The 16,753-nt window shown below is 36.3% G+C and overlaps 1 protein-coding gene across 1 annotated transcript; it reads right to left on the bottom strand.

Moving 5' to 3' along the window:
* Window positions 1–1,367: 1,367 nt before the first annotated feature.
* On the bottom strand, window positions 1,368–15,823 carry LOC134671356 (putative mediator of RNA polymerase II transcription subunit 26). The gene is made up of 2 exons (XM_063529192.1): window positions 15,576–15,823; window positions 1,368–4,931 (listed from the first exon to the last, which is right to left on the bottom strand). The coding sequence occupies exons 1-2, from the start codon at window positions 15,594–15,596 to the stop codon at window positions 1,635–1,637; spliced, it is 3,318 nt and encodes a 1,105-aa protein (XP_063385262.1). The 5' UTR covers window positions 15,597–15,823; the 3' UTR covers window positions 1,368–1,634.
* Between the last annotated feature and the right edge of the window lie 930 nt (window positions 15,824–16,753).

The following is a 16,753-nucleotide window of genomic DNA, read 5'->3' as shown; positions in this document are numbered from 1 at the left end:
TTCTGTAGCAATAGAAATGTAAAAGAAAAACCATAGTGTAAAAAGGTAGATCTAACCGTAAGATGCAATGTAAAACTATTACACATCACATAATGTAAATGACCGTTTGTTTCTTATTCTCAATATAAAAAAAATAAGAGACTGCTTTCTTTTATTGGTTCTACTAGACTTGGTATTCATGATTGCTCTCATATTAATCTAGCCTATAATAATACAAGTGAACGCAGCTCTCAATCCACATTTGCATCACACGCTATAAACATCGCGACAGGTGTTCGAAATCCTCATTAAGAAAAAAGACGATGCGTTTCATAATTTGCTTCGATCGTAAAATCTTGGACGATTGGTAACAAAAGTATGGGACTTCGCGGGCAGAAAGCGAGACACACGCGATGCACAGACGCAGCGCGAGCCGCGACCGAAGCCGTATTCTACAATATAAATTTGGCAATATAATATCAATTTAGTAACATTGTTTCGCACTTGCACTTACGTGATGTGCTCTAATGCAAGCAAGAGATGACGCATTCTAGATATTTTTTGTGCTATATACTCGTAATACACATTTAGGAATAAGGCCCCATTTCGCCGGACCAAGCTAACGGGCCAGGCTGCGTAGCCAAGATGCCGATCGCTTACGCTCCGTAGCGATCGAAACGCAACTGTCACTGTCGCACTAATATGGAAGTGTGATAGAGAGACATAATGGTTTTCGTTGTCGAAGCGATAGCGATTGTGACCTTGGCTAGGCCGCCAGGCCAATACCAAAAAGATTGTTGGGTGTTAAAACTGACACCTCGTTACGTTAATTAGTATTTACATTTATTGACTTCTTATTCTTCAGCAAAATCTATACGATGCGTGCGAAATGCCCAGGTCTACGGTCTCTTCATCGATTACGTAACCTTGAGGACATTCATCTTTGTAATCGATCATTAACGTTACTTAAGTGAAATCAGAGGAAAATTTCTCAGCCTAGTGGAATCTTAACGTGATATGATGTCATCTCATTTCACTATTTAAGCTTATGAATCTAATTAACTGCGTTTTTAGTGGACGCGCACGCAATGTTCGATACGCTGTTCTATTTTCTCGCGTATCTTTCATTTTATGCTTATCAGATTATCGTTTTTGTTGCTGATTGAAACTAAAAACAATTTTTAAACAATTAATTTATTCAACAATAATGTAAAACTTAATATAACAAGGTACACAACTTTCATAATAAAAAATACTCATTACAATGACCTATCACAATACAATATTCGTAAACACAGTTTATATGATATTTACAACTTAATAATTATTTTGTAGAGAATTCTTTATAATATACTCGTAACAGTCAATTTAGAAAACAAATGGAAAATATATTTACAATACGTTAATTTCAGTCTTAATTGTAGGCAATTGTTTTTTAAGCAAGTCCTTAAATTAAATAAATGCCAATCAAAAACCACATATCCCTACTTATTGACATTACAAACAAAACAACACATTACGATAATGCATACAATCACACCCTATACGAAACGAGTGAATTCCTATTGAGTACGTAAAATTGATAGGTAAGTAAGTATAAATTTAAGTAAAGCACCAAAAGTTAATCAATTAAATAAAATGTAGGTTCTTACTTTCTACGTACTTTCCTTCTCATTACTGAAATCATCTGATTTAGCTTCAATGACGGGGGCTGGGGCTCGTAGTAAAGTTGACATTGCAGTATCAACTTCCTCTTTCGAGGTTTCAGCTTCAAACATTGGTTCCGTTCTCAATATTCTCGTAATTTTAGGTTTGTTAATGCGTCGTCTGCGACCGTGCTTACTATGGCTTACTCTGCCTTTGGAATGTGATGGAGGAGGTGGTTTTAGCAGTGGGTAGGGTTCGTCAATACTTTTTGGATATTTTCTTGGTGACTGACGACCAGGTAAAAGCGCATTTGGATGTCTCTGCCGATCTCCTCTCGTTATGTGCGTTGAAGGTCGCTTAGGCCTATCTTCTGTAAAACTATTTAATGTATCACCACTTTGTTCAGTTAAGTCGATGGTAGCCATGCCCTCATGACCATTTTCATCTGTTTCTATGACTGCACCAATTGGGTAGTTGTTTGAAGCATCTGCAATAGGTAAACTTTCTTCCTCTTCTTGACTTCGCGAGTATTTCACACCTTGATAAGGAAATCTGCCATTGTTATAAATATCGAAATAAGGGCTACTGTATGCATTGAGGTTGTCACTAACTGCGGATAGGCCACCATAATTATCATTTTTAAGGAGAAGCTGCTGTAGTTGCGACATGTCGAGCTTGATTGGCGCGGGTTTCGTAAACTGATCTCGCAATCCCAACAGATGCGTGTCATCACCTGGTGTTTTTCCTTTCAGCATTTCAGCAACTAATTTAAGATCAACGTTAAATGGGTTTGCAACTCTAAAACCATTTATGGTAGATAATAATCCACCAGTTTGAGCATCAATATCAGGTCTATTTTGATTGTACGCTGACTGTTTGGCTATTAGTTTACTGAGTATTTCACTACCCACATCAATTTGGTGACTGCCAACATTTTGATTCAGTCGTCCTGGCAGTGGTGTTGGAATGTTCGTCTGATCATAATTATTACTGTGAAGACGTAAAGCATCTGGAGATAGACCTTGGGTTAATTTGTATGGAATATCATTTAATTTTAAAATACTGGCTATATCTGTGGGAACTTGACTTTGGGGGCGCTGGACGTTAGGGATATTTGCGGATGACTGCAGATTGTCTTGGTAATTATTAGAAGCCTGAGATGCGTAATTTATTGCAGTTTGTCCATCTATGTATCGCTTGTTGTCATGATTATAAGATGGAATTTGCGTCGGTTGTTTACCGTAATAAGGTATGTTTTGTTCTAACTGCTTAAGTTCATCTGTAACATCCTCTGACTTGCTGCTTTTTATGTTGTAACCATAACCAGTATTCTTATCTTTGTAGTATGCATCAGTTATTTGCTTATAATATTGTTTCAAATTATGCTCATTTATATCTTTGTTGTAGTTTTGTACAGCGTATCTGCTATTGCTGTCTAAATGTTGTGGCGTTTTCGCGTTATCGGAATTTGGAACTACGTTAGAGACATCAATAGGCACTATATTTTTTAATGCTTTAGCATGGTCAAAAGGTAGTTTCGGTTTAGATTCAACATTATTTTCTCTTCCATTTTGGTAGTAATATGGTGACGCCGTAATAAGATCTTGTTGGTTATTACCATATGAAATCGGCGGTGAAGATTTTTTATCGTTAGTGTTGTAATATCCTTGATTATTGTTATTAAACGCCGCTTGATAAAGTCCATACATTTGTTGTTGTTTTAGTTGTTCGTGGGCTTTAGCAGCGGCTTTTGCAAATTCTTGAGAATCATAACTATCAGGAGCGGATTTCGAAATCTGATCATAATTGTATGGTTTCCCAGTGTCCATATGAAACGTCATTTGACTAACGGCCTGTTCAGGCTGTAACCCCATAACTTGCTGCCTCGGGAAATTCCCTGATGGGTAATTGTCGTGAGAGGCGAGCTGTCTCTTTTCCCCCATTTTCCATCCGTAGTCACCATGGGAGTAATAGCCCGGCTGTGCAGTTTCTTGTTCAATATCTCTGGTGCGACTGCGTATATTACTTAATGCCTGATAATCGGGTTGTGCGAAGTTCATATACACATTATTTGCTGATGCTAAATTGCCGATACGGTGGGTATCACTATTCGTGTTCTCGATATTGTCGGATAAACCATCTTGTTGGTTATTGTATGGTGAATTATTATACTGCGATAAAGAAACTTCTTGTAAGGATTTAGTTAGTGAATTGACGCCAGTATTGACAGCATTTTGCCAGTTGTCACGGACTGGGTCGGGGTAAGGAGACGATGATGGCGACGAAGTGGGTGTTTGATATTCGTTCTGGTACTGCTGTGGGTTAGGGTATCTGATTCCATTTGCAGAGTTATCATAATGATCAATTTGCATTTTTTTATTTAAATCATTATTTTCATAACTATATGGATTGCCTATTGTAGATGTAGGCCGGTTATTGTTATAATCTAGGGAGCTGGATTGAATTGCGATAGGTGACGAAACATATTGCTGTAAATTAGGCTGGCTGGAGAGAAACACTGGTGATGAGCTAGAAACGTAAGTGTTTGCTGGAGTGCCAACATATTGATTATTAGGTAAAGATGTCGATACGTATGAAGAGAGGGGTGAAGGGGTGCTTTGTACACCGTCATAAGAATATGAATTCTGACCGTTATATTGGTAAGGATTATTGCTGGAGTGGTACTGCGAGTGTGACATTTTTGGCTCTAATTGTGGTATTTGATTAGGACGGTTATTTTCGTAATTGGAGGGATTGATTGTCGAGTACTGGTATTGGGGTTGCGGAGTTACAGTGTAACTTAGATTGGGAGCGGGGGTAGATACATATTGCTGCTGTTGCTGCTGGTGTTGTTGTTGTTGTTGCTGCTGTTGTAAATATTGGTTCTCTGCCCTCATCTGCTGTAAGAACTCCTCAGGGGGCAGAGAGTACTGCATTGCCGCATACTGGTTGCTAGCCCCAGAATCGCTGTCCTGTAGAACCTCGTTCTTTTGCCCGTCATCCTGCTCCAACTGACGTTGAAAGGGATTTTTGATGCGATAAACTTTCCTAGATCTTCCACGATTTGCTCTGTTGTATTCTTCGGTTTTCTGCGCGTCGTCTGTCAGGTGGTACTGGACACTGACTGAACTCACTGACTGGCTGCTCGGGTCCCTCTGGATGATGTTGGTACTGTAGCTCGTGATCGCCTCAATTTGACCATCGTTGGATGCGAGTTGCTGAAGACGAAGTAGATCCTGATCGCTAAATCCGTCCTGACAGCGAACGTTCTCGATAATTAAACTGGTTATGACTAGTATCCGTATCTGAAACGAAGAAAACAACTGGTAAAATAATGAGTTAAGAGTACTTACTGAATGAGCTAACTAAATCATAAACAACTAACTTTACGATGCATGAAAGTGTATTTACTGGTACGCACTAAAATACAGTAATGATTATAAAACCCACGCTGTGAACTGAACAGAACCCAGACCAGAACCAGACTAACCAGTATTCTAAATGCAACTACCTATAGATCACGTAAAAGAAACAATTTAAATGAGTCACCTGACTCCTATGAATAAAATATTATTCCAGGAAAGTTGTAGCAGGTAATATCAAGTCAGACAAGTGGCCCTAGCGGTCCGTGAGTAATTAGTTACGTTGGTATTTCGGTTTGAGGCAGTTCACAAGTTTGGACTACTAAGTTTCTCTTTCAGGTTTTACCATGCCGTGTGTTGCGAGGTTACGCTAAGGTCTTACGCATCGCAAGATGGCAATTAGGAACTAGTTACTTATACACTTTCGCTCCTTGAATTTACACATTCATAATTTACTCAGTAACTATAATAAAAGTTGATTCGATTAGTAGGGATAATTTAAATGTAAAATGGAAATACCAAACGGTTTATGCATAATAATATTACATTTTACCTAGGTTTCCTTTATTTTTCCTTGAATTATATATGTCAAGTAAACACTGTATGAATACTGTAACACCCACCTAATTACATCAGACAGGATATAAAAAGGGGGAAAATGTAAAAGTGCGTACAGCGAGTGACGCTCTGGAATGTGGTATTGGCATTTTGTAACACGATAGTGACAAGCGCTGTACCCCCTCAGCCGTAACTCCAGTGATCTCATTGCACTGTGATTTATGACAACACTCACTGTAATTTCGCTAATCGGCGTAAATCAAAATGGTTTTCATTCTACATTAATCGTAAACGAGCACCACTGGATGATTCATAACGACGTGTGGTTTCCAAATCAACCTATCATAGGTTTTAACATCGGCTCGTAAAATATGTTTGTAGGATTAGGAACATTGGTCCGAAATTAGCATTTGATATTTTTCTACTAGCTATTCTTTGAATATGAGCTTAATTATAAAATAGTTGTATAAATTAAGCTCATTATAAAACTAACTAAGTAATCTTACTTAAACAATTTTAACATTTAATAATTGCATGCAGAGTACGTGTACGCACTAATATAGACGGTCAAGCAAATCTTGTCAGTAGAAAAAGGCGCGAAATTCAAATTTTCTATGAGACGATAACCCTTAGCGCCTACATTTTTCAAATTTGCCGCCTTTTTCTACTGACAAGATCTGCTTGACCAAGTATAACTACCTACTCTGTATTCACTATTCAGCCGGTATCCTTTGGCTTGAGATGCTAGAAAAAAAAAATAACTTGCCCGCATACGGTTGAAAATAATTTGCCATTAAGTGTCAGGTAATCAATTTAAACTAATTGTCTTATTCTATCTCATTAAATTTAATAAAGATCATTCAGTACGAGCACAGACTAATGCCCCAAGAAATTTATAATAGAATTGTAGCGATGAATCGTGAACGATTCGCATAACGGGTAGAAAGTGGAATTTAATGTGCAGGGTGTATCTATCGTGCGGGTCCGAGGTGAGAGGGCAAGTTCCCAAGTTGTCACCTACGCGATTATACCGTGACTCATTACGGCAACTTGCAGCGTACCTAGGTTATGTAATGTTACATTGATTTTCTCTATGTAACCTATAATTAAACCTGAAACTGAAAGGGCAAGTGCTCGCTTATGAGGATGCACTACGGTGACTCACGGCGCGATTCGGGAAATGGATAAGACATTCACTAGATATGAAATAGTAACGATATGTGACGTTCCAAGAAAAAAGGTACCCTATGACGATCGGCGCTTAAACGCTATTATTAAAGCCGCTCAAATATTATTGCGGCCATAAGGTACCTTTTGCCGTGGAACGTCACATATCGTTACTATTTCATATCTAGTAAATGTCTAATTCATTTCCCGAATCGCGCCGATATCAAAGCGATTGCTAGAGAATAAATTATGCAATGCAACAATGTTTTTCACTATTTACAACTTGTATAGACCTGAAAACGAAGGGCAAGTAGGAGAGCTTTGATTGTGGCCTACCTACACGATCATTCCGTGACTTATTTTATTTATTTATTTAAACTTTATTGCACAATTAATGAAGTGTACAAATGGCGGACTTAGTGCCAGAAGGCATGCAGACTTATGCTAAAACCTCGAATACAAATAAATAACAAATGAAGAATAGTATTAAATAGATATACTGCTAATAAGCGACATATACCACCCGATTCGAACTATAAGATACGTCAATTAATATATCTAATAACGATATGGATTAGATGTGTCAGTGTCAAAAATGACGTTTTTTGTTAAATAGGTATAAGATTAGATTATAGAACATTCATTCATTCATTCATTCATTCATAATAAAAAAAATGATACTAGTGGGTAACATAAAGTGGGTCCAAAAGTTTTCGCTTATAATAAAAAGGTGAACCAGTAGTGATTTTGTTATCATACATAATAATATTTTAGAGAGCAGCTTGCTCGAGATGAAATAGAAAATAATGATTGCGAAAGGGTAAGTTCGACAGACGTGCACAAGTTAACTACTTTATCATTATCATTATGGTATCTAATTATGATCTTTACGGTGTACTATTATCGGTTACTTATAGCCAGCACAAAATTACAGGACGTCGAAAATCGCCTGAATCGCTTCGGGAAAAGGATGGTACGGCCGTGCGTCTTTGTTTTGCTCGACTTGGCGGGGGCACTGCCGTGCCCCCAGATATCAGAATATCAACACATGTATTATTATATTTATATTTTTTTAACACATTTATTCAGAAATATAGGTACATATTTACTTTCGTATGTTATTGTTACATTGGTTGGTCGCTCTACAAATTAATATGAATAATTTTAATTTTCCTTTTTATTTCGAAACAAACACTATTTTTATATTCTCATTGGATAGTTAAATAAACAAGGACTTTTAATTCCTAGTAAAGAAGGCAAAAATAAAATATAATAGGCACTTATCTTAAAAAACTGCTCAATAGTAAACTCTACACTTACAACATTATGCATAATACGTACCTATATAATCCTTATGAATAGCCATTAAATATTCATTTAATTTCAAATCAGCTAATAAAATCAATTCAGCAGTCTTTCTTAATCATACTCAAATCATACTAGAGATGACATATAGGTACTTACACTTAAAATGCAATAAGATCTAGATGATCTAGTTATACAACAACTAAAGTAACTCAGGTACCTATTCATCTTTTATGTTATTGCATATAAATGAGATTCAAATGGTTTCAAGTCTTATAGCTGCAATATAAAGCTAAAATCGTAAACAAATTATAGTCTATTTTAACCTCTAACCTGAGGTGCAGACGTGTCAGAGTCGGAGACACTAAGTTCCGTACATGCATGCTAAACAATTTCCCATTTGATGTGGTTCAATGTGCATGCAAATTTCAATAGCCTTTTAATAGTTCTGTATAATCTGAAATACTCTGACGGCCTAGCATGAGACGCCTATCACGATTAATGTAGGTACTTACTTAAGAGAAGCATAAATTTAATGGGTATGTAAATACGGATTTATCGTTAATATCATTTGAAAACTTTTGAACTTCTTTGAATTAGGGTTAGGGACTTACATTTCGCCAACACGTACCTATAGGTAGGTAAGTACTTTAAATTCCAAAACTAAATATTTTTTACATTTCACACTTCTGGCTACTACATCCCCAACATCTGACTTCTGCCTCAATCCTGGCCTGTATTGATCGAATTAAGATAATTCATTGTTATGAGCCATCAAGTGAGATTAGTTGAGTAACATTGTTTAGACCTTTTTTTTTCTATTCCAAAAATATGCAATACGACACGCGAACGATTAAGTAAGTCAAGTTATTTGCATTAATAAACAGCCGAAGGAAGAAAGGCCACGAAATCAACTCGTTTTCGTTGTGACATCTGGCCTAGAGCAACCGGATTGGATGTAACAGTGTTTCTATTAATTTACGATATTATGCTTGAATAATGTAAATCAGTTCCGATGGGCCAAAAAAGGCGTGTGCCACATTGTATGTAGGTGTGTAGCAGAGCGATTTTCATTTTTATTGTGGTTTTGTTTTTAAGATGAATGAATTTATACTAGGTACTTAGAATTTTAGCAGTACCAATCATCATATTTACCACATTATTAGGTACCTTATTTATTTCGTGCTGTCGAATTTTATTTTTTAACTCGGTTAGTAAGCCCAACGCGTTATCAATTCATGTACTTTTATAAAATATCCATAACATTAATAGGTAGGTAGGTATAGGTACAAATAAAACATTGCATCCTATTTAATTATGTATCCAAATCACAATTAGTCCAAAAACATTTAGTACATTGGAAAATATAACAACACCAATTCGAATTTCATTTCATAATGATTTAACTATTTATCTCCTATCATAGTTATCACCAAACCATTTAATAAATACCGTCAACTTTCGCTGCCGGTTTATATATTAGATAAAATAACAAAGCTATCTTCACATCTTCCCTTAAGGGCGTACCGATTACGAACAGGTTAGCTAACTCATGAAAGCCATAACATCCATTATACTGCAGTCATAGGTCGCGCGACAGGGACGCGGCGCGGGCGCATGCGGGATGTTTCTCTGCCCTTTACTGGTCACGTTTCACCAGATGCGCGCGCAGGGAAAGTGGCTTCCGAGCCTTCTCGCTACCTTCCTAGGTCTTTGACATTGATGGAACGTGGGAAGAGGAAAGGGAAACCTATGGGTTTGAGCTTTGTTTTACGTAATCTGGCGACCTGGCATTTGCGTTTCCGGCGTGTAACCAATAGTTGGGCGAATCAACTTTTAGTCTGACCACAGAATAAATAATAGTACTAGGTACAGAAGACTCACTCTCTAACAAAAAGCGTCTGTCACGATCAGCACAGAGTTGGCCGCTAGGTGGCGACAGCGCCACGCGCGGCTTATGGCAAACCCCAAAATTGGGGTCGAACGGATGTACTTTTAGCTACCTGTAGCAAAGCGACGAAATCGCGGAGTGAGCCACGCCTGGCCTGACACTAATCTGTCCTCGAAATGTAATTTCGCTTATAAATAATATATTACTTTATATCATTTTACGCTATACGTTAAATTAAAACAAGCAATTTGCTCTCTGCTAGACCTAAAACTTTGACAAATATTAAAATAGAACCGTGATTTCTTGGTAGAGTCAACTGTAAAAATATGGGTGCACAAATCATCTCAAAAATATGTCCAGCTCTATGTCACCGGATTAAGAACTATGGGACATATTTTTGAATAAGTTGGCTACACCCATATTTTTACAGTTGACTGTACATTTTTGATAACGCCAGAGACGTGAAAAGTGTCGGTCTAAAAGTTGATTAGAGTTATGTTGCGCGGATATTGCGATTATTTTTGCAGTTACGGATAACTGGATATATTAAATTTAGCAATTATGAATTAAGTAAGTAGATAAAAGGATGTGCTGGTTGTTTAGTGACGAAATATTTTGATTTGGTATTTACCTACATAGGACTTTTAAGTCGGAAATGGCTATTTACGTAATTCATAGATATCTTATTTTCTAATCTTACCCGTCAGCGTCAGACTTTTTTGTTAAGAAAGATCAGTATTCAAGAAGATACCTATGCAAATTAACTTAACTTTGCTTAACATTCAGTGATTAAAACTAGGTAAAGAATAAATCATAGAGTAAATAATTTATTGTTTAATGCGATTCGGTTATTCAGGTGTTTATCAAAAAAATTAAAACTATTTTAATTTACTTTATCCGCGGTATTTACCAAAATGACAGAATCGTGGTCCATTGTTTTCTTTATCTGGCGCACACTAAATGTACCATTGTACATATTTAGTTAATAGAGTTCAGGAATTAATCGGCCAAATAAATGTCACCCTCTCTCTCCTCCCCGACATTTTTTTTTTTATTTTTCATTTTAGGAGAGAGAGGGTGGTACGGGTTCTGGGCAAGCCCGTGTTGCCATAAAGTCGTCTGTCCCAGGCGCAGCATCATCCGCAGAGAGGGCACTTCACCCACCTGCAAGGGGGAAACAACACGGGGAGTGGCAGTTAGGCCTTTACAGCCACGAACGCAAGTGTAGTAACCAGGATGCTGCTTAAAACATCTGACACAGATGATAAAGGCCTATTATCATCATAAATGTCACCGACCACACAGCCACCAAGCAATTGACGTAACACAAGTAACACAATATAACGGTATTGTATGTATTACGTTAAGGTACTGTAAGAGTCAATGTTATATGCGGTAATTGACAACGACCACGACGTTGCGTGTTACGCTTAGTGCTCGGGTCAATGGGGTTGGCAACTGTCTCAACTGGCATAGGTGGCGCCATCATAGCTTGCCCCTTTTTCTATGGGATTTGGATTAAAGGGCTGGCATCCAGGGGATAAAATTCCATAAAAAAATTACACAATTATAGAGATTGACAGGGCAAGCTATGCTGGCGCCATCTGCTAAATACTTCGACCGGCCAACCCCATTGAGGTCTAGGGTTGTAATCTTTTGCAAAGCTAAATAGAGAGCGCCAAACTAGAAGTTTTTAAAGCGATTGCTGTAGGCTCGATAATTACAGGGTCCAACCACCTTTTTTTGTACAGTCGACGTCAAAGATATGTTTACACTTTTCGCCTTCTTACAAAGGAATAAGGTGTAAAAGTGTAAATATATCTTTGACGTCGACTGTACAAATATTTAATTTAGATCTTATCTAAAGCTTGACAGGCAGAGAATGCCTCATGGCATTAAGTTCGCCTTTTATACACCACATGCTTTTCTTTTGTGCAATAAATATTTTATTTAATAATGGCATGTACCTACATCTATTTTTCACCCTAGTTGATAATAAAATATAAACTGTAAATAACATTACTTTATTCTAGTAAGCGATAACAAATATAAATTGACTCGCGTGAGGAAATTCTTTAAAAGTTATGTTATTAATTGACTTGTAAACTAAAACACGACAATGATTAATTCTGGAGCAAAAAATCCTTATCCAACAAACCAATAACTGTCACACAACTGATGCTAGCGCAGAGTATTTACTCATAGTGTTAATATTCATGTTTATGCACTAGACCTGCAATGTGGTGAGTAATGTGCGTATTCCACGAAGGGGAAAGAGGAAGAAAACAAGTGTAATTAACGGATAGGAACTGAGAGCATCCTGTATTTTAACGGAAACGATGATCGTGTGGCTAGTTTGTACCTGATTATTTAAATGAATGTTAAGTAATGAGAAAACTTGCGGGTTATCGTAGTTGTAATAGTTATGTGGTCGTAAACATTTTACATGTTTAGATGAAAATGTAAAGATATTTTAACAGGTATTAGCTACATAGTTATGTTGCCGTCTGGCGCCTTCGTAAGTACATACCGGGTGTGGCCTGTAATATGAGCAAAAAATTAAACTGTAGGCTGTACTCCTCATATTCAGCGACTTTTGAAAATAACTTGTAGTTTGATTTTGAATACACTTTAAAGGTTATTCAAAGACGCAATGTATTGCGAATTTTGTTATGTTTAAGGCTTGACAAGCAACGTCAATCACAATAATACGGCGTGCTGGCGATGGCATCCGTTGATAAAATATTTATTTTGTATGAAAAACAGGGAGTCTAAATACTTCATAATTTTTAAAAGTTGTTGAACAAAAGTGTCACCGTTTGAGGAGTACAATTTATGTTTTAATTATTTGCTCATGTTACAGGCCACACCCGGTATATTAATTTTTAAGGCGACATGAAACAGAAAAAACTGACTGCTTTACGGTAGCAGAACGACATATTGTCTACCTGTTGTATTAAACGTACTAAGATTTTGCGACCCGCCGTTACTTAAAATCGTGACTATAATATAGTCACGATTTACTTTTTTTATAGTCTTAAATATTATAAGATTCTAAAAAAAGGAAAATATGTAATTTCATTCTTCTGACTGTGTAACATGAGCAGATATCATCAGTAAGCAACCGTAACACACCTTAATTACGCGTGAAACCAAAGAATAAAATTATAACAAATCATACTACTTATCGCGTTCATAATTCACTGTTTAAGATTATACCTTGGAAGTTAGAGTATGTATGCGACTGCAACTGAATCTTTAATGTCATAAACAGCTTATGTCTCTTGAAATTATATAACGCGTTAAGTTGTTCTGTAATCAACCGACTTGGCAAGGTTCAGTAATGACACTTGATTGATGGCCACAAGTGTATTACTAATCGATGAGTTTAATTCAATGTCTGCAGACAGTAATTCATGTGTCGGGTCATTGCTCTGAAGCTAATGACTTTAATGGGCGGTTGTCAGTCTAGAGCGGTTATTTAGTGTTGCCGAGCATTACGCTGCTATTGAGAGTGTAGGAAGCATGGAACTGTCATTTTCTCTTTTGAAAATTGTAAATGATTACTATTAACATGATTGGTCTACTGCTGTAAAATTCCTATAATATTTCGACGAATCTTAGAAAACACATTGTTTGTCTGTTTATCAGTTAATTGTCAGTTACGTTTGAGTTCCGTATGTAATTTCATGTAACAGATCTTTGTTTGACTTCCTACCGTATTGTCATTGTCGTGTTAATTTTAAAGGAAACCATATTGTATATACAATCCAAGGAAGTGTGTTATTATATTTTGTGTCGCTTATCTACCGATGAACACATAGCTAAACAGTTATGTAATTATCCAAGTACACAACAATATCATTCCATCATCAAGGGATAGTATCATCAAAGCGTGGATAAAGATGAATGGATAATGTTAAGAGTAAGTAAATGTATGTTGTCACAATTATTAGGAGCATTCCACGGGCTGTCCCGTACAAACGCATTTTATTTCCTGTGTTGCGACTATTTTTCTGGCATTTAAAGCAGGCGATTATTTTTCTGTGGATATTTTTGACCATTTGTTATAGAAAAGGAAACTCTTATACTTGAAAATCTTTACAAAATTCGCGTTTGTACGGGACAAACGGTAGACAATTTCATGGAATGCTCCATTATAACTTGTATCTTTACTTTTATCCGAAATTCGTAGAAACTTTTAATAATTAGTCTATTTTATCTCAATTATTGAAAAAATATCCTCGAAACTTGTTCATGTCGTGGTAAATGAATGAGTCAGACTGACAGTTTTGCTTTATGGGAAAGCAACTACAGAATAGATATAGTGCATTATTATTTTCCATCGTATTTTCACGGAATCTTACGAACGTGTTCTCTATTTCAGTCAGTCTCGGTACAAAAAGTACTGAAGTAGCATGACAAATATTTACGAACCTTTCCGAGAAAATACGATGGAAAATAACTACTCATGTACTACATCTGTAGTTCTTACGTCTATGTCGACAAGCATTTCAGTGCTTCTTTAGGGGTCACAGTTCTTACCTTGCCGCGGACTCTTAAACGTAATATTTATGAAAAAAAGTAAGTTGTACCTGTATGGGATATTAAATCTACGTTAATGCCAGTTTAATGCATAAAATAATGTTTGAAATAAATAAATAATTGAATTGAATTAAAATCAGTTATGTGTTATGTCAAATAGACTATGGACCCGATTCGGATTTTGAAATAGATATCTTTTAGACATCACCAAGATACGATAACGATATGTTTAAGATCTAACCAGTCAAATTTGACATTTGCGCGATTCTGGAGATACTCTTGAACGATTTCCACATGATATGACTTAGAGATCCTAATCACATCTAATAGATATCTTACTCTATCTAATGTAAAATTGACATTGGTTGCCCGAATTGCGCTGCAAAAGAGAACAAGTTGATATCTAAACTATAACGTATCTAGAATGAATATAGTACGTGTCGTCTCTTGTGAATATCTTGAAGTTCTAATACGGCAGAATGACATTTTGCCACCACCATTTGTTATCCCACCGGGGGACCCGCTGCTTTACAAACACTCCAAAATCGAAGACTTCCAATATCGAAGTAGGGTATTATAAATCAACAACAGGTTAATTGAATTCTACGGGATCTTTTTGTTTTTACAAGCTGTTATTTAACTTGCAATTTTCATATATTTATACCTAAGTATAACATTATTTTTATGTATGTTCCCCGATTTCTCAAAGACCGATGTGTGCCTAGTTGATCTGATTGTCATCATAATTAAAATCTGATTATATTTAATCTATGAGACTATGATTCTAATGACAGTAATGACGATCATAAAACGGTGGTATTTTAATATTTTTTTCCTCAGTTATTTTACAAAAGTTTATATTGGATCAAAGTATAGTAATACCCAATATGCGAGAGAAATATTCCTGCGGCTAGAAACACTAACGTTCGTAAGTTAAAAAAACTATACCTATGCCTAATATTTCATTGAAGCTATTCTACCTATACCCATACAATTTCATACATTACAGCTCGTTCGGCCATATCTTATTTACCTGTTCCATATCACCAAATAATAACAAAATCAAACCGATTGCAATATTTAATAATAAATACAGTGCGTGCCAAAAAAATAATCCTCACCGTTTGCAGTACGGCCTTCATCTTCACATGTAAACAACACTATCTCCCAAACAGTCCAATCACATATTCCACACTTCACGAGTACCGAGGACAAGGAACGTGGTGGCAGTGCAATTGAAGTTCAAGGCTAGTTTGCACCAGGCTTATATACGGGGGTAGCGGAGCGTGCGACCGCGGCTGTGTGCGGCGGGTGCATGTGCATTGCACACTTGCAAGCGGGCTGGTGGTGCTCAAAGTGTAGGGGCGAGGTATTTGGGCCTTTAGCCTCGTCCTGCCCTGTGTGATTTATAGACATATATTCCATTTTTAGCAAGCTATGAATGAAAAACCAAATAAAAGTGAATTAATGAATGAAAGTTATGAATGAATGTTAGGTATGTGGTTGATTTAACACTGAAACGTCTTAAAACGTGAAACAAAGGAAAATGTAACTGAACTCTATTTTCTATAAACCAAATGGTTTAATTTCGAATGGCTTAAATAAGCTAATATAATACAAGTAAATTATTTATCTACAATATTTTTAATATTACACGTCAAGTTATGCAATGAAATTCATTGTGTTAAGCATTCACGTAATGGGAATTGGGTTTTAATCTTATAACTTCTATTGTCTATTATCAACTCCCATTTTTTAAACGCGTATTTTCGATTTGTGAGCAGCTGAAAACCATCTTATTAGTAGAAATTCCTTTCTTTTATGATTTCGATGGTCTCCTTGACCATGGAAGTTTGGATGTTCATGGCCCATGCCCAAAAGTGGTATCGTTATTGCGAGAGAATCTATAACCTAATGCAGAGGAAGCATAGGTACCTACTATGCCAGTTTATGTAGCATATACTTACCTATTCTAGATCAGCAATTGCTAAACACATTTTTTTAATATTGTAAATGATATATTCACAAAACTGATAAGCCTTTGGTTAATATCAAATGATATGAGTTTTGAAAAACTTAATTATTGCCGAAACTAAGAAAATAAGTCCCATGACCACTCACAGCATATTTATGTTAATTGATATTTAAATACAAACGAAACTAAAACATTATCATAAAAGCCTTACAATTATATTTAAAATATTCCGTAATCCCGATAAAAAAAACCGTGAATGGTTTACAAACATACTCAGTTCGCTCTTCAACAGTTTGACAACCATAGCGTATCAGACGGATAATG

Source organism: Cydia fagiglandana, chromosome 15 (assembly GCF_963556715.1).
Source record: "Cydia fagiglandana chromosome 15, ilCydFagi1.1, whole genome shotgun sequence".
Lineage (NCBI taxonomy): Eukaryota > Metazoa > Arthropoda > Insecta > Lepidoptera > Tortricidae > Cydia > Cydia fagiglandana.
Note: the sequence above shows the minus strand (reverse complement) of the source record. Positions and strands in the feature narration are given on the sequence as shown.